The sequence below is a fragment of the Lithobates pipiens genome, unplaced genomic scaffold, assembly GCF_037356315.1.
Source record: "Lithobates pipiens isolate NorthernLeopardFrog02 unplaced genomic scaffold, aLitPip1_a1.2 Scaffold_13, whole genome shotgun sequence".
Classification (NCBI taxonomy): domain Eukaryota; kingdom Metazoa; phylum Chordata; class Amphibia; order Anura; family Ranidae; genus Lithobates; species Lithobates pipiens.
Window position 1 is genome coordinate 190,223,773 of NW_027507718.1, and position 22,962 is coordinate 190,246,734.

The following is a 22,962-nucleotide window of genomic DNA, read 5'->3' on the forward strand; positions in this document are numbered from 1 at the left end:
TTGGCTCGTTATATGGCATTGTACATAATTCCAAACTACACAGCCAACTCAGGATATTCTGTAATAAATATGCTGAGGGCTAGGAACGCATAGCATTGGCCTGGACTTTTTTTTTTTATTCCATAGTTATCCTGCACTTGAAGATGGATTACCTAGATCAAGCAATTTACCTGGTGGTAGACTTAGATTAACAGAGGTGCACTGGAAAGAAGAGAGTTCTTGTTTGTCACCTAATATTACACATAAAGACAATAAATAAAGGACATAACATAAAACTGCAGACATGGTCTAATAAACATTACAAAATGAAAGTAATAGTATCTCTTTAAGACATGTGTTTAAATAATATTACCCTTCTTAATACAGTGCTTCCAAAATCATAAATGTCAAGGTAAGTTTCCCCAAGCGGTGGGAAAAGTGAAAGCCCTGAAAGGAAAAAAATATTAAATATTCTATTTCATTTTTATAGACCCTTTCTAAAATTATATGAGGCAAGGCGGGAGCAGAAAGAAACGAGAGTGGATAAAATGTATTTTATTGCAAGTTTTTGCTTCCTAGTCTATAAATCATACAACTTCCATAAAATTCATTGTCAGCAATACATAGAAAATCACAGTATACCTGCTGGCTCTATTTACACACATGGATGAAGAATGCCTGAGACTTGCACCTATAGCAAGCAGACAGATAGTCAGCGATGGAATGGGAGAATCACATATAGAGAGTACAGACAAAGTTTAAGTTTTCATTTGCCACTGGAGCACAGGAGCTTGTGAAACACCACATTCTTTTTATTTATTTTTTTGCTGTATTAAAAAGTCGATGAAGGTAGAGAAGACAAACCAGCACATATAGTAGAGCTTAAGTGCAAGTTAGAAATTCTTGTTAAAATACCACCACTTAAAAGCGGAGGTGCCACAGACACATATATATTACAGCCATTAAGTTACTCCTCTGTAATTGCTCGATCCAGAGTCTTTTTCTTTACCTGATTTCCTTTATAAACTACTCTCAGAGGCAGTCAAAAATAGTTTAATTTACTTTACTTTTCATGTATTTTTTATTTATTTATTTTTTGCAGCACCATTAAATGCTCTCTTATTTTTCTTTTTGGAATATCTCTGATACTGGCACTAAATTTTTTTTCTTTAAATAAAAGAATTACTCAGTATTTTAGATGTATATATAAATTCAGTATGTTAAAACCTGTTTTTTTAATCTTCTAAATTTTTTAACTTAAAAATATATAGTATATATCCACAATGGCTGTATGTTCGGCACTCACCACTATTGTTCATCTATTCCATCTCGTATCTGATGATCAATGAATTAAACACAGAACACCCCAGCAGCCCTCCACCCCCACCCTCCCACTATAATGGGCAGTTCAAGAGATGTACTGCTCTCTCCCTGTGTGAACAGACTTTGTTACAGGATAACCAAAGGCAGTATGCATTTTAAATTACAATACTGATATCAATATGTTGCAAATGAATGCAGGTTCCTATGAACAAATACTCTATGGTGAGGAGTCAATACTCTGAAGTCTGAATCAATATTCATCACATGGTACATTCCATCGATTAAGAGCTTAATAAAGTGATTCACAATGGACAGTTAATTATTTAACACGGGCTGTTCAGGTGATGCTACCATGAACAACAGGATGGTAGAAAACAGAATCGCTACAAAGGAGACTGACATAATAAGGATCTTAGGTGTGATTTTCTGTCTGAATGAAAAGAAGCACTAGAAAACTATTACAGAAAACAAACAATCGGTCTTTTGGCTGCTTCATCTAGTCTTTGTGACAAAGGGGGCATAAATACCAATCTTGGTCCCTCAATAGATGCACCTCACATATCCACAAAAATATTTCACATGAAATGAATCTGAAACATTTGGAGGAAAATTGGGATGGACTATGACAGGAGAATGGAAGGAAGTGTCAGATGGAAACAGTCAGGGTGAACCGGATCCCGTTACACGCATATTGGAAAAAAATCTCCACAATTATTTTGCTCTACTGGTGCAAAAGCAAGAAACATACTAAGAATACAAAATAAAAAGACTATACATTTGGTCTGAAAATGTAAAAAGAAAGTTACTGGAAAGCTCCAAACTCCAGCAAACCCACGTTCGAAGTCTACAAGTAAATCAGCAATTTTCCACCCTCAGAAAAAAAAAGATCGTTCACAACGTTCCTGTGAGGGCAGTTCCATTAACTGGTTTCTTTTCCATATGCATGCCACTCAAATATTCCACGTATCCTGATGTCAGACGGATTCTTCATCTACTTCTGCTTGTCCACCTTTATGCTGATTTTATTCCAATCACCATAAAATAGCTACAAGACAATGATAGTCCAAAACAGAAGAAAACCAAGGCTGGAGTGTGGGACCCTGAGGCTTAGGCCCGAATTATTGCTGGTGAAGATAGGCTCTGGAGATTCATATAGAGAATCGTCTAGGAAAACAAAAAGAGAGTATAAATGTGAGTTATTTAGGTTGCTGACAGATTGGTTCATAAAAACAAATTATTTAGAACCTCAGGGTGGTGGAGCAATTACTAGAAGTTGGTAAATATTGCAAAGGACCTTCAAAACACGGAAACTGAATTTTTTTAATTTGGGTGCCTTAAACATTTATTTTTTTACAGTTTTATAACATTTACGCTGTGGCACCGCAAGGTGTTTCGTATAACAATATAACAAAGCTTTTGGTTACATGCATGAGGTAGGAGAAAGAGGTCTTAAGCTATTGCTGTCATAAGGATTGTGTCAAATCATTGTTATCATTTTAGAGGACTGAAAATGTGTAGCTGTTGGGGTGAATATTTTCAACTCGCTCTATAACAAGTGAGCGGCATGCATCTGAGAATGCAAACTAGTGCCAGTAAAACCAGGTTTTCTGGTGAATTTACCCTCAGTGCTGAAGGGAATAGAGTAGGTCCTTTTATGTCTGAGGCCTTCAAACACCAAAAATATACTGGCTAGGGAGTTTTCTGTTTCCATTATAAGGGAATGCAAGTTCTAGCCACCTTTATAAGGGAAATGAGTAAGAATCTCTTTTACACACATTGTGATAGATCATTGGAATGGATTAGGAATGCCGTTTGATTATATCCCAGATCTATTTTGGTGAGGTTAACAATAATCAATTTTACTTTAAACCAGAAAGACCTTAACAAAGGTTATTCACAAAAATATGGAGAAGTCTACATGTGATTGGCTGGTTGGCACAGGGATAACATGTAGTGAGGGGGGTCCCTGTGTTAAATCTACCTTTGTCTATGCCCAAATTATTTTAAATACTGTAGGATTATGAAATACAGCAGAAAAAGTGGGAATAGTGCAATTACTTGGGCCAGACAAAAAGGAAGAAGAACGATAAAAATGGAGGCAGAATCTCCTAGCAGCAAGACAAAATTATGACTTTTTAAAATTAAGAATAAGAAGTAATACATACAGTTTTTTTAGGACAAACAAGACTTTCTATTGGTGATATAGGGGGTTATTTACTAAAGGAAAAGCCACTTTGCACTGCAAGTTCACTTGGAAGTGCAGTCGCTGTAGATCCGAGGGGGACATGCAAGGAAAATGAAAAACAGCATTTTAGCTTGCACATGATTGGATGATAAAATCAGCAGAGCTTCCCCTCATTTTAGATCTACCCCTTAGATTTAGAGCGACTGCACTTCCAAGTGCACTTGCAGTTCAAAGTGGATTTGCCTTTCGTAAATAACCCCCATAGTCTTGCAAACATTTTTTTGTATTTGTTATGCAATCCATAGACAAAAAAATAACAAAATTGAAAAAAGCCCCTTTTTTCTAATTAGTTAGTGCTGGTTTAAAAATGGTATTACTAAAGATAAAAAGTAAAAGAAAAAATGTGATACTTTGTCCTGCTTAATATACAAAAAATAAAATTATAAAACAAACTATTGCAAACTTTGAAACTAAATAAAGATATTAAAATACTAAAATTACAATTCTGGAACTAGCCATTGTTTGTTAATGTGGCACTAAAAAAACAAAAAAACAGAACACACAAAGAAAAAAGTTTAATATTAGCAGTTAGAAAAATAGAAAAAAAAATCAGGGGAGAAGAATAAGAAGAAGTAAATCAGGGCTATTTAGGTTTAATAATAAGTTAGTAGGGGTTAAACAGGAACAAATTTTACAAAACCAAACTTTTTTTTTTTTTTAATCAGGTTGCATGGAAATTGTGACCGGCTCTCTATGGAGTTCACATATCTCCACAACGGCTCCGGCGCAATTTGCACGGGAACGCTGTGTGTCTTTTGGTTTCTTTCAGGCCCAAATTCAGCCAAAAATTCAGGCTGAAACAATGAACGAGGATGCACTGGACTCCTGCTGTGAGCCCCTGCATGCCCATATGTGAACCCAGCCTCAAAGTGTTACTAAAGGTAATTTTTTTTATTAAAATAACAAACATGTCATACTTACCTTAAACCATAATGTGCCATGCTATTCTGAATGATTAACTTATACCAACCAATACAATAGAAAATCAATATCTGATCTAAATGGAGTCTAAAATTAAATTAATTGATTATGGGTTCAAACATTTTGATTGAACTACTATTGAATTAAACATCGGCTGTCTAAAAAATTGTGTTGTGCATGGTGACCATAAGACAAGAAATATATTATTGAATAGATCACCAGGTAAAAATAAAGAAAATAAGCTTTAAACAAAAACAAAAAACAAAAAAAAACAAAGCAGCCTCCAAACATTGGTAAGCTGCAATATATTACATTTTTGTTTTCTTGTTTATATACACGTTAAATGTTAAGGTTGGGGTGGGTTAAGTGTTAAGTTAAAATGGTACGTGTTGAGGGTGAGTGTTAAGGCCTATTTTAGGGTATAGTTAGGTGTTCAGGTAGGCAAGGATTAAGACTAGGTTCACATCTATGCAGCTGCACTTGATGCGTTTTTGGTGCGTTTTATGTTTTTAACCTGGAGCACAGGGGCCACCAGCAGACCCCAAAAAAAAGAACAAAAGCTCCACTTGCAATGAACGCTCCCATGGTCTGCCTGCTCCGTGGTGTGACATTTCTTAAATAGGTAAGGGGCAAAAAATTGGTTCAATCAACTTTTGTACAACCACCCTGTTGGATTTTCCCCATTCAATCAGCACCGCAGGCTATAACCATCAGCGCTGATCAGAGTATTGTGATGGAGGGTAAGTCTCCCCACCATCAGAATACAAGGGCTCAATGGAGAGGAGTCCCACATCCACCTAAAATGTGTGGATGGGGAAATCAAGTCACTTTTTTTGTTCAACCCGCTAGTTGAAGGAAAAAAAAAGACTCATCTATGGGCTGCTTAACTTAACCAATCTTGTTAGACATACACAACAATCTTGTTAAACACACAATCCTCTTCCACCCAACCCCTGGGAAAAAGAGAGTAAATTAACAATTAATCGTTAGATCGAAAACCATTTAGCATCCTCTCTGATGCCAGAAATTTTCTGGCATTATCTTCTTAAATTGAAGCATGTTCTCAGATTGCACATCCCTGATCTCTTTTGTAAGCATAGTTTTGTGTGCATGAAACAGCAGATGTCTAAAAAGGTACAAGAGTACACACTGCATACTAAACTGCTAATCAGGGATAACTGACAGTCAATAGATATTTGGTGCATGTGTAGCCACAATGACCCATTCAGATGTATGAAAGAAATTACATTCTCTCTGATATGAAGTAAACACACAGTCCTCCCCAAAAAATATGCATAAACTATTTATATATATATATTGCAGCTTACCATTCATTAGATGTGGTTGCATTCATTTTTCTCTTTTCAGGCCCCTTTACTTTATTTTCACTGATGATCTTGCAAGTAACACACTATCTGTGTTCCTTCCTAGGATGACAATGCCCACCACCCACACTGTATGTATAGCATTGTTATTAGAGGACAACACTACAGTGCAAAACCTCTCTGTTTTCTCTTCTCCTTAACATAGAATGGAGGGGATCTGTATTCTTAGACATAGATAGAAACAATGTAACTGACAAGAATGCAGCACAAGGAAATAGCCCGGGAAGTTATCAGATGGATCTACCAAATTTCCTCATGTATGCTGGGGAATGATGAGAACCCATTTTATGTGAATGTTTAGGTTACTGCAGATTTAACTAATTCATTTTAATTACAAGAAAAATGAAAAATTTGCACCGCACTGACAATTTTTTATTTTGTGCCCCCCCCCCCCAGCGAGGCGTCAGAATCTGTACAGAAGATCGAACTTTTTCCGACCGAAAAATAGAGAACCTGCTCTCAATCTTTTGCTGGCTCGAATTCTGCCAGCAAAAGTCTGAAGGAGCATTCACAGGTCGGAATTTCTGACCAAAAGCTCACATCCGACTTTTGCTGGCAGAATTTCTGATCGTGTGTATGGGGCACATGGGGAGGTTTTCAACACACTAACACTGAGTGTCAAAGCTGTTTAGTCAAAAAATTATCGTGCACGTATAGCTTCAGTCACATCACTTACCTGTAATTATGTCCCACATCTGTCAGGCAGCTGGATCCTGTAGAAATCTTCTGTGCAAGAATGCCTGGTCTTCTTAGGCTAGGTTCACACCTGTGTGGCTGTGCAGGCCGTGGTTTTGTGTGGGCACAAGAGCCCATTCAATTGGATGGGCTGCCGCATGCCTTCACATGCAGCAAAGAAGTCCCTGCACTTTTTTTTAAATCTCAGCCTGCGCGGAAACCGAGGTTCCCAGTACAGGTGCGATTTCCAGTGTTGGCGAGAAGACATTAGGATTAATGACACCCACATGCAGGTCCTGCATTTCTCTGTGTGGGTGGTTGCGGCTTCAGGTATTTGTGTGGATTCCGCAGTGGCACCACCCGCACAGATGTGAGCCTAGCCTTACTGTTGAGGAACTTCAAGCACTGAGGCATTTAATAGCTCCAAGTCTTCTGTGAGCTGCATCGAAAAAGACCTGATGAGGACCTGTTCCTCCATGAAGAAAAGCCTGTGCATTGATGTATGTAACACAATCTGTAAATGGAGGAGAGCATCATGTGACTCATCAGACCCCCCTCCCCCATTCACAGATTGTGTTACATGTAGTGTAGTCAATGCATAGATTTTTCTCAATGAATTAGAGGGGAGGAGGGGTGGTTTCTGTTGGATCTTTTTCGCTGCAGCCCACAGAAGGGCTATTACCTTCATCAGTGGCAAGAAGTTCAGCAGCAGAGAGAGGACCTGTGCTTAAAGTGGTTGTAAACCCTTCCATATACCCAGTAAAGGGACTATACTAAGGTGATACACAGAGATAAAATAAATACCCCTACGTACGTTATACCTGTTTATCTGCAGTCTTCTTTTCTATACACCCGTTCAAAGTCCAGAATTTAGAAAGCTTTTCTGGGAGTTCAGAAACAAAGGGACAGAGAGCTGAAATTATACTCTGCAGAGGTCAGTGAGGAGAGCTCTTAGCCCCGTACACACGGTCGGAGATTCCGACAACCAAATCCGTCTGAGTTATTCCGACGGATTAATTCCGGAAGAGGACCGGAAGTGATGTTGCATACACACGGTCTGACTAAGTTGTCGGAAAATCCGATTGTACATAACGTGATGACATTATTTCTTTACGACGGGACTACGTTCAGGCTAGTAGCCAATAGCTTTGGTCTACGAATTTGATCTGAGCATGCGTGGCACTTTGTCTGTCGGAGTAGGCTACACATGATCGGGGTATGTCCGATCGGAGCATTTTGACGGAAAATTTTACCGGCAAGTTGGAAAAGTTGGTCCGTCGGATATTCCGACGTAAACAGTCCGATGCAGACCACACACAGTCGGAATATCCGACAAAACGGTCCGATAGGATCTCCGACCGTGTGTACAAGGGCTTAGAGCTGATTGGTGTGAAGGGACACACTCCCCCGCATACAGCACACAGGAACAGAGCTGAGGCTGGAGAGTTATTAAGGAAGGCAAACCTAAAGAAAATTTAGTTTTTTAAGCATGCTTTGGGCTTTAAGCGGCTCCTGACAAGTTACCAAAAAGTGTCTCTCATGAGCCTCATTCTTTCACAGAAAAGGTAAAAAAATAAGTTATATATAATAGTTAAATACACCCCCCCCCCCCCCCGCTCTCAAACTTTAGTCCTCAAGTACCCCCAATGGGTTATGTTTTCAAGATTTCCTTCACCTTGCACAGGTGCTTTAAATTAGTGTCAATTGTTTATTTATCATAGTTATTTTAAGGGAAATTCCCAAAACATGGCCTGTTGGGGCAATTACTCGAGGACCACTGGTTGGGAACTACTGATGTAAATAAAAACAAGTATATTCTCTTTAAGCAGATTTCACCTGAACAACCCTGCTCTGACAAAATTGGGAATTAAGCCAAAGCTATACCACTTAATTTTAAGACAGTTGACTAATGTTCTAGTCTGCACCTGATACTTGTATATTCCTGCATGCAGATGAGGGAACTTTTGTGTGAACTCAAATATAATGCAAACAGAAATGGGAGGCACCTACTTGTTGGACGTACGTAAACTTTCAGCCTGAGGCAAGGTTTATCCACCAAGTTTGGAGGAGTAGATGCTGTAAAATAAAATATACATATATTGTAAAGATAAGTGCAACTAAATAAACACATCTCAATTAAGACTTTAAGAGAAATACAAGAAATTAGTTCTGTTTTGTATCATTTTGAAAACAGGAAATTGGTTAACAGCTTTTAACAACACAATGTTTTTATAAGGATCTGAAAAAGAACGGATTTGTGTTTTTGGAAGCTTTAGGTCAATGGTCTCCAAACTGCGGCCTGGGAGGCTGGATGCAGCCCTTTGCTTGCCTTCATACGGCCCTTGGGGCACTATTCCTCCCACTGATAAGAGAAACTATTCTGCCAACTGACATCAACAATGGGGTGCCATTTCTCCCACTGAAAAAAACAATGGGGCACTATTCCTCCCAATGATACCAACGGTGGGGCACTATTCTTCTTCCTAATACCAAATGGAGTGACGTTTATTTCCACTGATGCAAGGAAAATTTCCACTTTCACAGGCCACAGTTCAGTCCCCCTAAAGTTTGAAACACAATAAACTGCCCTTTTGTTTGGATAGCTTGGAGACCTTTGCTTTAAGTGAATCTGTCATCTGCGTAAAAATACCTGAAACTTAAAGCACTGTCTACAAGCAGGCACCACAAGGTGCCCACTGTTACCTCCCTTATCTAGAATAGCCTTTTTAGTGCTCTATCTGAGATTATTTTCAAGTGAAGCCCAACTTTCTGGGAGCTGGTGGGCCTAGCTTAGCATTGGGTTTAAAGTAGAACTAAACCCATCTATCCTTTACAGCCAAGGAAGCAGTCATCTTAGCCAGTGTTTGTTCTGCAGTTGTACATATGTGATCAGTTATGATCAGTTATGACTCCAGCAATATGATGGGTTGACAGTTCGGCTGAAAGCACAAGCAGTTAGGACAGTTATTACTCACACCAAGCCTTGAATGTAACTATTTTAGGAAATAGTTAAATCAATATTAGTTCCGCTTTAAATCAAGTCAAGTTAGTGCCCCAGTGGCACAATGAAAAGCAATCTCAAACATGTCACTGAAAAGGTTTGTTTTGGGTAAGGGAGTTAACAGCAGGCACCATGTAGGACATATTTAGTTTAAAGTGGTTGTAAACCCTGTTATACAACTTGTATCTATAGGTAAGCCTATAATAAATAAGGCTTACCTGTAGGTACTGTAAATATTTCCTAAACTTTCACGGTTTAGGAGATATTTACCATATACGTTTGCGCTGACGTCATCTGCACATGTGCACTGAAGAAACGGCTTGACTGTGCCGTTCCTAAAAGGCCTGTGCCGTGACCAGCAGCTCCCAAGTGCATGCGTGGGGGTGACTACATCATGGCTCTGGCCAATCACAGCGCCTGCAAACCCAGAAATAACTCCGGGAGACGTGTCACACATCACAGCCGTGTATGAGGACCGCTGCAACAGCTTTGATCTAAGGTAAGTATTTCATAACGGGCTAGTGATACAATGCATACTAGCTCATTATGCCTTTGTCTTGCAGGGTTTTTTGTTTTATGGGTTTACAACCACTTTAAGGCACTCAGGATGTATGACAGCCTCACTTTAAATTGTCTTCAAATTACAATATTGTGGTGAAGTGCAAAAATATATTAAAATGGGAGAAAGGAACCATTACTGTCATGTACATGTTTGGGGACCTCTGCAACATGGGTGCTGCTTGGGTTCTAAAAGATCTAGGTTACTCCACCTGTGAAAGGGTGTGTAATGGGACAATGAACAGTACTTGTTTCCTTTTCTGTTCAACCTAACTCTTCCTTCACAATTGTCCCTTTCATGCTTTGTACCTTACATTGCACATCCATAGGTAGGGAGACAGACTATCTGCCTGCTGTTTGACCTATAGAGCAGGGCTGATCTGCACATAATTCACAAAAGGACAGTTTCTCCCTGGCCAGCTACTCTTTCCCAGACACATGTACTTAGCACACTGCCCATCTATAAAAAGGATTAGCTGCAGGCTGGCGACCTTGGCCACCTGTGCTGGGACCTAGCGCTGCATGCTTTATTGATTTTAGAAACAGAAAGGAAACAAACCTATTAATTACGTAATGCAAAATGTTTAGTCCGTTTAAACCAAGCAAGCGCAAGCAAAATCTTTTTTTTTTTTTTTTTTATTCCAAATAAGATTTATTGACAAAATATGTCAAGCATATTGTTATACAATCAATGTGTTGCAACAATCAGTTGGATAAATGTAAGACACCTTTCACACTGGGGCCGTGGCCATGTTAGCGCTACAGCGCCTCTCGTTTTAGCGGCGCTTTACCGCTGTTATTAAAGGATAACATCTGCTTACATCAAAATTCAGTAAAAAGTGCTCAAATTGATAAAAACATTGACGTGAGAGGTGGAAAACACCAATGTTTTTATCAAGTTGTGCGCTTCTTACTGAATATTTATGCAAGCAGATATTACCTTTTAATAAATGGCTTTTGGTACGTCAATACACTATTGGAGGCTTGTTTGTCTATATATATATATATATATATAAACACACAGTATCTCACAAAAGTGAGTACACCTCTCACATTTTTATAAATATTTTATTATATCTTTTCATGTGACAACACTGAAGAAATGTCACTTTGCTACAATGTAAAGTAGTGAGTGTACAGCTTGTAAAACAGTGTAAATTTACACCCCTAGGGGAAAATGTCCACCATTATTGTCCAGCACTGCCTTAACCCTCTTGGGCATGGAGTTCCCCAGAGTCCTCTTCCACTCCTCCATGATGGCATCACAGAGCTGGTGGATGTTAGAGACCTTGCGTTCCTCCGCCTTCCATTTGAGGATGCCCCACAGATGGTAAATAGGGTTTAGGTCTGGAGACATGCTTGGCCAGTCTATCACCTTTACCCTCTGCATCTTTAGCAAGGCAGTGTTCGTCTTGGAGGTGTGTTTGGGGTCATTATCATGTTGGAATACTGCCCTGCGACCCAGTGTCGGATGGGGGGGGATCATACTCTGCTTCAGTATGTCACAGTACATGTTGGCATTCATGGTTCACTCAATGAACTGGAGCTCCCCAGTGGTCATTTTGGAGGTGCATTTGGGGTTGTTATCATGTTGGAATACTGCCCTGCCACCCAGTCTCCGAAGGTCTGCTCTGCTTCAGTATGTCACAGTACTTTCATGGTTTCCTCAATGAACTGTAGCTCCCCAGTGCTGGCAGCACTCATGCAGCCCCAGACCATTACACTCTCACCACTATGCTTGACGGTGGTGGGAGTGTCATGGTCTGGGGCTGCATGAGACACTCCCACCACTAGGCAAGGCACATTTGTCTTTGTACTCCTCCCTAATAGTTGTCCTGTGGACAGATTCTCCCACCTGAGCTATGGATCTCTGCAGTTCCTCTAGAGTTACCAGGGTTCTCTTGGCTGCTTCTCTGATTAATGCTATCCTTGCCTGGCCTGTCAGGTTAGCTGGACGGCCATATCTTGGTAGTTTTGCTATTGTGCCTCTTTCCATTTTCGGATGATGGATTGCACAGTGCTTCATGAGATGTTCAAAGCTTCGGATATTTTTTTATAACCTAGCCCTGTTTTAAACTTCTCCACAACTTTGGTGTGTTCCTTGACCTTCATGGTGCTGTTTGTTCACTATGGTTCTCTAACAAACCTCTGAAGGCTTCAAAGAACAGCTTTATTTATACTGAGATTAAATTACACACAGGTATCAGAGTAGAGGGGGCTGAACACAAATGTACAGTGCACTTTTCACATATTTGTTTGTAAAAAAAAATGGAAAATCATTTATCCTTTTCCTTCCACTTCACAATTATGTGCTACTTTTTGTCTATCACATAAAATCCCAATAAAATACATTTACATTTTTGGCTGTAACATGACAAAATGTGGAAAATTTCAAGGGGTATTATTATATATATGTTAATAATGTAATATAAATATTTTGCTTTTCATTTCTATTTTAAGCTAAATGGGTTGACATATACTTTACCTACTTGCCGCCTGCCCACGCTAGTGCAGGTAAGCAGCACAGGCAGGCCAGACAATGTACCTGTACGTTGCCAGTTTGCTTCTGGGATACAGTATGATTTTGCCAGCTGATTTGAGCTAATGATATTGGCTGAAATCAGCTGATCGGCTGTGTCCAATCACACACAGAGTTCTGTGTTTACAAAAACACAAAACTCTGTGTACAGCGATCAAGCTGTTTCTTGCAGAGAGAAAAAACAGCCAGACAGTAAAGTAAAAGCAGCACACTGTGCACATTGTTAGGCACGGTTAACCCCTTTCACTGATCACTGTATAAATGTCATTAGCGACATCAGTGTCATTTAGTGACCCTCCCAGGTAGTGTCTGTTAGTGCCAGTTTGTCCGCCACCTTATCACAGTCACTATAATGTTCACCGCCATTACAGTATAGTGTCTATAGCTGCGTAAATTCCAGCATATATACCATAGTTTATAGACGCTACAATTTTCACACAAACTAATTACTATACACTCATTGGGATTTTTTAACCAAAGACATGTAGCGGAGTAAATTTTGGCCTAAATTTATGAAGAAATTTCATTTTTTGATTTTTTTTTTGCTTGGATATGCTTTATAACAGAAAGTAGAAAATACTTTTTTCCTTTATACAATAAAAAGTAAAAAAAAACCTCAGTGGTGATCAAATACCACCAAAAGAAAGCTCTACTTGTGTGAAATAAATTATATAAACTTAATTTGCGTACAGTTTTGCATTAACGCGCAATTGCCAGTGAAAGTAGCACAGGGCTGCAAAAACAAAAAATGTCCCGATCATGAAGGGGGTAAAACCTGCCTGCCGGAGGTGCTCAAAATCTAGCACCTAAATACTTGATAGTGTTAGGCCCCCTTTCACACAGGTGTTTTGTTTGTCCATTTTTCTTTGACTTAGCTTTTTATTGAAAAAGTGAAACATACAACCAGTATACATTGATTGTACAAAATACAAATGTAGATGACCATTGTACAAAGTAACATAAGTGCTAAATCTAACATGCTCTACTCGTCGGTGGAGTTTGTCCATTTTTCATCCATCCATTGACAGATGAAAAGCGGACATTAATGCATCTCTATGGAAAAACGGATGTAAACAGACGATCATCCATTTACATTCGTTTACATCGGCTTCCGTCAAACCCTATTTTTCTTCCATTAAAAAAAACCGGAACAGATGAAAAACAGATTTAAACAGACAAACGGTCTGTTTTTGCATGAAAAAATGGCTCCAGCAGATGCAAAAAAACAAATGTAAAACAGATTAAAAACTGATGTAAACTTTGTCCATTTTTTTCTTTGAAAAAACTTAACTGAACAGATGAATTGATGTGAAAGAACCCTTAAACATTACTAAGGAAGTATTCACTGAACCCTTTCACTGCTAAGCCCTGCATGTCACTTTTAAAGTAAGGTGGCCAGACCATTATTGGAATTTTTCCATTGTTTTTTAATTTTTCCCTTACAGCTTTCAGCATCTCCCAAACCATCCATTTTCTGAAGCATAGGACCAGTAGAATTTAAAAAAAAGATGCTATTGTTTTTTTAAGACCCGTGATATTTGCAAAAATGTTTATCAAAACAATATTTTTGCTAAAAATACACTAAAATTATCATTAGCAGACACAAACAAAGCAAAGCTTACACAATTCCAGGAAAGTTCACACTAAATATAAAATCTTAAACTGTATTGAGATAATGCAAACAATATATTAAAGGATGAGGCGCTAATGATGTTCCGTAAATCATATAAAATTATTTGCAAATATAAATATACATAGTATAGCAAGCTAGAAAGTCCATATGTGATAAAACACCAAACTGTGATGCTGAAAAATAAATACACTACTAGTTCTTCACCACGAGTGCTCAATAGATGGGTGGCAATTAACCAGAAACTTATAACTCTATTCTCATGTCTCCACTGCAGAGACACCTTGATTGTTGTTTACTCTGGCATTGACACAGTACGTTTTTTTCTTCTTTTTTGTATTTTTATAGGGCACTTGTTCACCTTTGTTTTTCACATTACTGATTTTATCAACACACACTCATTTTGGGTGTTATCACCCCACGTATTTCATATCTTTGCAGTGGGGCACTTTTTTTACTTGGGTTTTAATCACTTGGGATAGGACACATTTACATTTACTCGCTACACTTTTTACATTTGTACATTTATACTTTTAGATTAAGTATGGATTGGTTGTGTCCTCCCACTTTCCACCTCATACCATCACTTCATGGTCATCTGGTTCAGTTCATCACTGCTCCCTTGTTTTCTTTGGGGGTGCCCCCGCCTCAGCCCGGACCTAGTACTGTATGCGTTGTCCTCCATTTTCCCTTTCTGAGCTGGCATGTGAGTATTATTAAAAAAAAAATTTCAACCTAGGCAATCTTTACCAATATACTATTTTTCATTCAGATCTCTAAATATATTTTTGGCATTATACTCCTGACAAGTGGACAAATCCACGAAACGTGCATAGAGTTCACATCATGCTCTCAACCTCCTGATTTTCATATGGAACACTCACTATGTACCTGTGTGTGCAAACATCATTATGTACCTATCTCTATGATTTAAGCTTTATTTCTCATATGCCATGTGTCAGCTTAGCATGGTCATCTTGGGCTTGATTTATATACCAATTGTATTTTTTACCTTGAGATAATGAAGTGTTTCAACTTGTAAAATAAATATTTTTATTTATGTACCCTTTTATGTTATTGAGGGTTGCCACAGTGGTTATATCAGGTCACACTTTGTTTTTATATTTAAAAAAATCATCATCTACAGTACATCATATCATAAAAAGATTTCAAGAAAATGGAGAAATCTCTGTGTACAAGGGACAAGGCTGAAACGCAACATCGGATGCCCATGATCTTGGATCCCTCAGACAGCACTGAGTAAAACACAGACATGATTTTGCATCACTGCATGAGTTTAGGAATACTTCCAAAAATAACTGAGGTCGAATTAATAAAACTTAAAGTGCAAAATCTGGTGCAGCTCTGCATAGAAACCAATCCGCTTCCATTTTTTTGTCGAAGCTTAAAAGAACATGCTGAAGTTAGAAGCCGATTAGCTACCACGCATAGCTGCACCAGATTTTGCACTCTCCAATTTTAGTAAATCATCCACATAGTCTGTGAACATAGTTTGCCATGCCATCCAAAAATGCAAGTTAAAGATCTACAGTGCCTTGTGAAAGTATTCGGCCCCCTTGAACTTTTCAACCTTTTGCCACATTTCAGGCTTCAAACATAAAGATAAAAAATTTTAATTTTTTGTGAAGAATCACCAACAAGTGGTACACAATTGTAAAGTGGAACGAAATCTATTGGATTTTTGAAACTTTTTTAACTAATAAAAAAATGAAAAGTGGGGCGTGCAAAATTATTCGGCCCCCTTGTGTTAATACTTTGTAGAGCCACCTTTTGCTGCGATTACAGCTGCAAGTCACTTGGGGTATGTCTCTATCAGTTTTGCACATCGAGAGACTGAAATTCTTGCCCATTCTTCCTTGCAAAACAGCTCGAGCTCAGTGAGGTTGGATGGAGAGCGTTTGTGAACAGCAGTTTTCAGCTCTTTCCACAGATTCTCGATTGGATTCAGGTCTGGACTTTGACTTGGCCATTCTAACACCTGGATACGTTTATTTGTGAACCATTCCTTTGCAGATTTTGCTGTATGTTTGGGATCATTGTCTTGTTGGAAGATAAATCTCCGTCCCAGTTTCAGGTCTTTTGCAGACTCCAACAGGTTTTCATCCAGAATGGTCCTGTATTTGGCTGCATCCATCTTCCCCTCAATTTTAACCATCTTCCCTGTCCCTGCTGAAGAAAAGCAGGCCCAAACCATGATGCTGCCACCACCATGTTTGACAGTGGGGATGGTGTGTTGAGGGTGATGAGCTGTGTTGCTTTTACGCCAAACATATCGTTTTGCATTGTGGGCAAAAAGTTTAATTTTGGTTTCATCTGACCAGAGCACCTTCTTCCACATGTTTGGTGTGTCTCCCAGGTGGCTTGTGGCAAACTTTAGACAAGACTTTTTATGGATATCTTTGAGAAATGGCTTTCTTCTTGCCACTCTTCCATAAAGGCCAGATTTGTGCAGTGTACGACTGATTGTTGTCCTATGGACAGACTCTCCCACCTCAGCTGTAGTTCTCTGCAGTTCATCCAGAGTGATCATAGGCCTCTTGGCTGCATCTCTGATCAGTCTTCTCCTTGTCTGAGCTGAAAGTTTAGAGGGACGGCCAGGTCTTGGTAGATTTGCAGTGGTCTGATACTCCTTCCATTTCAAAATGATCACTTGCACGGTGCTCCTTGGGATGTTTAAAGCTTGGGAAATCTTTTTGTATCCAAATCCGGCTTAAACTTCTCCACAACAGTATTACAGACCTGCCTGGTGTGTTCCTTGGTTTTCATGATGCTCTCTGCACTTTAAACAGAACCCTGAGACTATCACAGAGCAGGTGCATTTATACAGAGGCTTGATTACACACAGGTGGATTCTATTTATCACCATCAGTCATTTAGGACAACATTGGATCATTCAGAGATCCTTGCTGAACTTCTGGAGTGAGTTTGCTGCACTGAAAGTAAAGGGGCCGAATAATTTTGCACACACCACTTTTCAGTTTTTTATTTGCTAAAAAAGTTTAAATTATACAATAGATTTCGTTCCACTTCACAATTGTGTCCCACTTGTTGGTGATTCTTCATAAAAAATTAAAATTTTATATCTTTATGTTTGAAGCCTGAAATGTGGCAAAAGGTTGAAATACTTTCGCAAGGCACTGTATCATACAAAGAAGAAGCCATGAAAAAGATCCAGAAATACCACTGTCTTCTCTGGGTCAAAGCTCATTTACAATGTTTTATTGCAAAGTGGAAAACATTTCTGTGGTTAGACAAACTGAAATTTGTCATTCTTTTTGGCAATAATGGGTGCCACATCTTCCATATTAAAGAGGAGAGGGACCTTCTGGCTTGTTATCAGCACCCAGTTCAACATCTTGCATCTCTGATAGCACGGGGGTGCATTAGGGTGCATGGAATGGGCAGCTTGCACATCTGGAAAAGCACCATGCTAAATGTTAAAAGATGAAGATGAGTGGACGTATCCCTTATCTACTTTACTGGCCCGGCTGCACTTCAAGCAGTATATTCCCAGTAAGAGAGCCTGATATGGGTTAAAACTAAACAAACATTGTGATTGAGCCTTCATACACCTTCCGTATTTATGAAGGCAAAGACTCCCAGCTTCAGCCCCCTGACCTGCGAGACCTTAAAAAAAAAACAGGAAGGGCTTCCCACAAAATTTTTGACAAAAAAGCTACAAAATGAGGGAATCTTCTATGAGAAATGAGGACGTGATGGCCATGAAGTGGAGGGACAAGAAAGATGTTCACATCCTCTCTACCATCCACAATGACACCTTGGTGTAGATTCAGAGAAAACGTGGCCCCATTGTAAAGCCTGAATGTGTCCACGACTTTAATCTGTTCGTTGGGGGGGTGGGGGGTGGATTTAAATGATTAGATGCTACAACCATATTTGTCAACGCGAAAGTCCTGTTACTGGTATAAAAAAGTTGCATTTTATCTTTTTCATATGGCCATGTTTAATTTGTTTGTCTGCTCCCAAAAGATCAGCCGAAAACCAACCCATCACCTACCTCAAATATATTGAAGACATTGTCACTGCCCTGATTTACCAGCGAAGACCCACCCCAGGAAGCATTTGCTCTGATAGTGTGAGTCGATTTCACGAGCAACAATTTCCCTATAACATTCACCCCCACAGAATCCATAAGAAGACGCCAAAAGAAATGTTGTGTATGCAGCAGAGGAGGAGTTAGAATAGACACCAGTTATTATTGCCCCCAATGTCCCTTCCTACCTGGCCTGTGCATTGGAGATTGCTTCAGAATTTATCACACATCCTTTACATGTTAGTTCCCCTTATTTTTAACAGACTGCCATTTCCCTATTTCAAATACCTGTGTGGATCATTTGCCTGCTACCATGTTTTTACCTTCCACTTTAACTGACCCTGGCTTGTTTACCGATGATGTGTTTGCCTGCCGTTTTAAACCACGTTTCTGACTTCCACGTGCACCGCCGACCTCTACATGTTAATTGGCCATGTTTTTGCCTACCACTTGGACTGATCTTTTGCCCTTCTACATAGGGGCCTCACATATTTAAGGGGCTTTAGAATAGCTTTCTGAGTAGAGAAAAACAGTTTTTGGTTTTCTGTGTTCCCAGAACGGGGTCTAGTGTCCGGAGGCTTCAAAGAGATGTGGGTGGGAGAAGCCTCTACCCCTGTCCCCCTGGCCCTAAGCTTGATTTTCCTTCCTGCTGCCTGGACCAATACTTTGGCTGTGCTGACCATATTGCTGCTTGTAATGACCCAGGACTTTATGGACCATGTTTCTTCCTGCTGCCTGGACCAATATTTTGGCTGTGTTGACCATATCTCTGCCTGCTGCCTCTACTGACTATGGACAGTATTATTGCTTGGACATCTTTGCCTCCTACCTGGACCAATGCTTTGGCTGTGCTGACAGTATCTCTGCCTGTACTAACTATGACAGTTTTTCTGCCTGCAATCTGGACCGATGTTCTCCTCTATGGACCACTGCACTACTAAAACCACAAGTAATCTTTTGTTATTTGGTATGTACATGCTATGTGTTATAAATATGAAGGACCTTCAAAAATGTGATCGGTAGTCAGAAAATGATATGTGTAATTTATTCTCCTAGAACGCTTGAAGGTGCTACTTCCATATTGGGCCTCTGTATGTGGCCAGGCTGTTAAAGGTTCACACATGTGGTATTGCCATACTCAGGAGTAGCAGAATGTATTTTGGGGTGTAATTTTTTGCTATGTACATGCTATGTGTTAGAAATATGTTATAAACTGAAAACTTTGTGTAAAAAAAAAAATTTCTTTCCATGTTTTCCGAAAGCTTGTGAAAATAAATGAACCATTCAAAAGACTCATAATATCTCATAGACTATACATTGGGGTGTTTGTTTTGCAAAATGGGGTCAATTTGTGGTTGTTTAAATTGTGCTGGTGCTCCAGGGCCTTCAAAATTGTGATAGGTCATCATGAAATTATGTGTAATTTATGCTCCTAGAATGCCTGATGGTGGTCCCTGCATGTTGGGCCTCTGTATATGGCCAGGCTGTGTAAAAGTCACATGTGGTATAGCCATACTCGGGAGGAGTAGCAGAATGTATTTTGGGGTGTAGTTGTAAGTATGCATATCCTGTCTGTGAGAAATAACCTGTTCATATGACAAGTTTGTGTAAAAAAAAAATAAAAATGTTTATCTTCCCAGGAACTGTGGGAAAAAATTACAACTTCAAAAAACGAATTATGCCTCTTACTAAATACCTTGGACTGTCTACTTTCCAAAAAGGAGTCATTTGTGGGGTATTTGTACTTTCATTTATAGTGTCTCAAGAAATGAGATAGGCCGTCAGTACATCAAGTTTGATCAGGTATGATCAATTTTCAGTGATTGGCACCATAGCTTGTAGACTCTATAACTTTCACACTAAATAATATCCACTAATTTGGGTTATTGATACCAGTATAAAATTTGGCCCAAATTCATGAAGAAAAATTACTTTAACAATAGAAACTAAAAAAAGTGTTTTTTTTCCTCAAAATTCATTGCATGAAATAAAAAACCCAGCAGTGATTAAATACCACCAAAATAAGACTCTATTTGTGAGAAGAAAATTATAAAACATTGTGTTTGGATACAGTGTAGCATGACTGAGTAAATTGTCATTCAAAGTGTGAGAGCACTGAAAGCTGAAAATTGGCCTCAGCAGGAAGATATATAAGTGTCCTGTAATGAAGTGGTTAATGGCATCCCAGTCTTAGTCCGTAGGGTTCAATATTGAGTTGGCCCACCCTTTGCAGCTATAACAGCTTCAACTCTTCTGGGAAGGCTGTCCACAAGGTTTAGGAGTGTGTCTATGGGAATGTTTTACCATTCTTCCAGAAACTAATTTGTGAGGTCAGGCACTGATGTGGACGAAAAGGCCTGGCTCACAGTCTCCGCTCTAATTCATCCCAAAGTGTTCATTCGGGTTGAGGTCAGGACTCTGCGCAGGCCAGTTAATTTCTTCCGCCCCAAATTCGCTCATCCATGTCTTTATGGGCCTTGCTTTGTGCACTGGTGTGCAGTCACAAAGTTGGGAGCATGAAATTGTCTAAAATGTCTTGGTATGCTGATGCCTTAAGAGTTCCCTTCACTGGAACACTGGCCAAGCCCAACCCCTGAAAAACAACCCCACACCATAATTCCCCCTTCATCAAATGATTTGGACCAGTGCACAAAGCAAGGTCCATAAGGACATATATGAGTGAGTTTGGGGTGGAGGAACTTGACTGGCCTGAGTCCTGACCTCAAACCGACGAACACCTTTCGGATGAATTAGAGCACAGGTTGCAAGCCAGACCTTCTCGTTCTCATCAGTCCCTGACCTCACAAATGTGCTTCTGGAAGAATGGTCAAACCTTCCCATAGACACACTTCTAAACCTTGTGGACAGCCTTCCCAGAAGAGTTGAAGCTGTTATAGCTGAAAAAGGGTGGGCCAACTCAATATTGAACCCTACGGACTAAAGCCCCATACACACTATCAGATTTTCTGCTGATTTTTTCCTTCAGATTTACCAAAACCATATAATATGAGGTCAAACCTTAGGAGTTTCAATGTGTATGCAATCAGACAGGCCCTTGCACTACATGGTTTTGGTAAATCTGAAGACAAAAACCAGCAGAAAATCTGATAGTGTGTATGGGGCTTAAGACTGAGATGCCATTCAATTTTATGTGTGTGTAAAGGCAGGCCTCCCAATACTTGTCTGTGTTAGGGTATATGGAGTATAGGGAGTCCCTTCTAATCAATTAAATAAAGGAAAGTATATCAAAAACATGCTGGTTGGGAATTTTTTTTTTTTTTTTTTATACAAGTCAACATTTAATAGGTAGAATTCTGTTCACATGACTGTATCACCTACAGACAACAGCACATAAAGCCTATGTCTGAACAAACATATAGCTACACATATGGTGCTCTGAATGTGTAGTGTTTTGCTATATTAAATTATGTCTGCATGATGTTGCCAGTCTCTGTGCCCTGAAAATTCAAGAAGATGTAAACAGTTCATTTACTTGCAAAGAACGTGGCCACTGTGCTTCTAAGAACTAATATGGGCATTAGGGAAATTTTCCAGAGCACAGTACTGACTTCCATCAACACTGAATAGATACATACAACTCAGTGTCATGATGTCAGATGGCATTACATACACAGGCAACTAGGGATGACTTTCACAGCTGTCTTATCTCACAAAACGCAGACAAACTTATGTGCTGCAAGCCAGTACTTTGCCAACCAGGGACAGTAGAGTTCTCTGGCATCATATATTCAACACATTGTTTTTTTACAAGGCTGTGTATAACGTAGGATCCACTTATCCCTTTATGAACCACACATCACCAGCTTAGTGATGCCAACCTACCAGATTGAAATTTACTGACACCCAAAATTTACTGGCACAGCCAAGTTTTTAGGCCGATTCATGCTGCCAAGACATGAAAGTCTTGCGACTCTGCCAGGCCCCTTTGGAGTGACTTTTGACGCAACTTATAAGCAACTTCAGGGAATGCCTCTGTAATCTTCCTGTAATGTCAGATCCAAATCACATCAATTAAGATAGATGTGACTTCCATTCAATTCTATGGGCTGAAATCAGACCGAAGTCAGACCCAAGTAGTGCAGGAACTTTTTTCAAAGTCGGACCGACACAAGTTGGACTGGTTAAGATAGCTTTCATAGGGAAACATTGATTTTACATGTCATGTGACATGTGCTCCCAAAGTCATAGCGCATGTCGCACCAGTGTAAACTGGGCCTTACTGGCATTTCCAAAAGTTATAAACTTACAGTTTTAGATTTCAGTATTTAGGCTACGAACAAGTACAATGTGCAATTACCAATGTGATTTAAGGTAGATATTAAGGCAAAAAACATATTTCTTATTTTATTTTCGATATAGTAAGTAAGTAGCTCAGGGACAGTACTCTGGAGGGAAAGAAACTAGAATGGGAAGGCACACATGAAATTGACTCTCACAGTGACCCTGACAACAGTGTGCAGCAGAACAGATGACGGTGACACCTCACCGACACATCCCCTCCTGAGTCACAGGGACAGTGTCTCTCCATGCCAGGTGGTCCACTCCAGTCCCGCTCCCAGCTTGCCTTGTTCCCATTCCACAGACCCGAGGCAGCTCTACTTGGCTTCCTT

At 39.5% G+C, this 22,962-nt stretch overlaps 1 protein-coding gene across 2 annotated transcripts in view; it reads right to left on the minus strand.

Annotated features, from left to right (window-relative positions):
- Window positions 1–519: 519 nt before the first annotated feature.
- Window positions 520–22,962, minus strand: part of EFNA2 (ephrin A2) — a 424,854-nt gene continuing 402,411 nt past the window's right edge. For both annotated transcript variants that reach the window (XM_077476028.1, XM_077476029.1), the window contains exons 3-4: window positions 8,539–8,604; window positions 520–2,466 (exon numbers count right to left, since the gene is read on the minus strand). In XM_077476028.1, coding sequence (XP_077332154.1) covers window positions 2,348–2,466; window positions 8,539–8,604 — 185 coding nt within the window. In that variant the 3' untranslated portion in view covers window positions 520–2,347. The remainder of the gene's footprint in view (window positions 2,467–8,538; window positions 8,605–22,962) is intronic.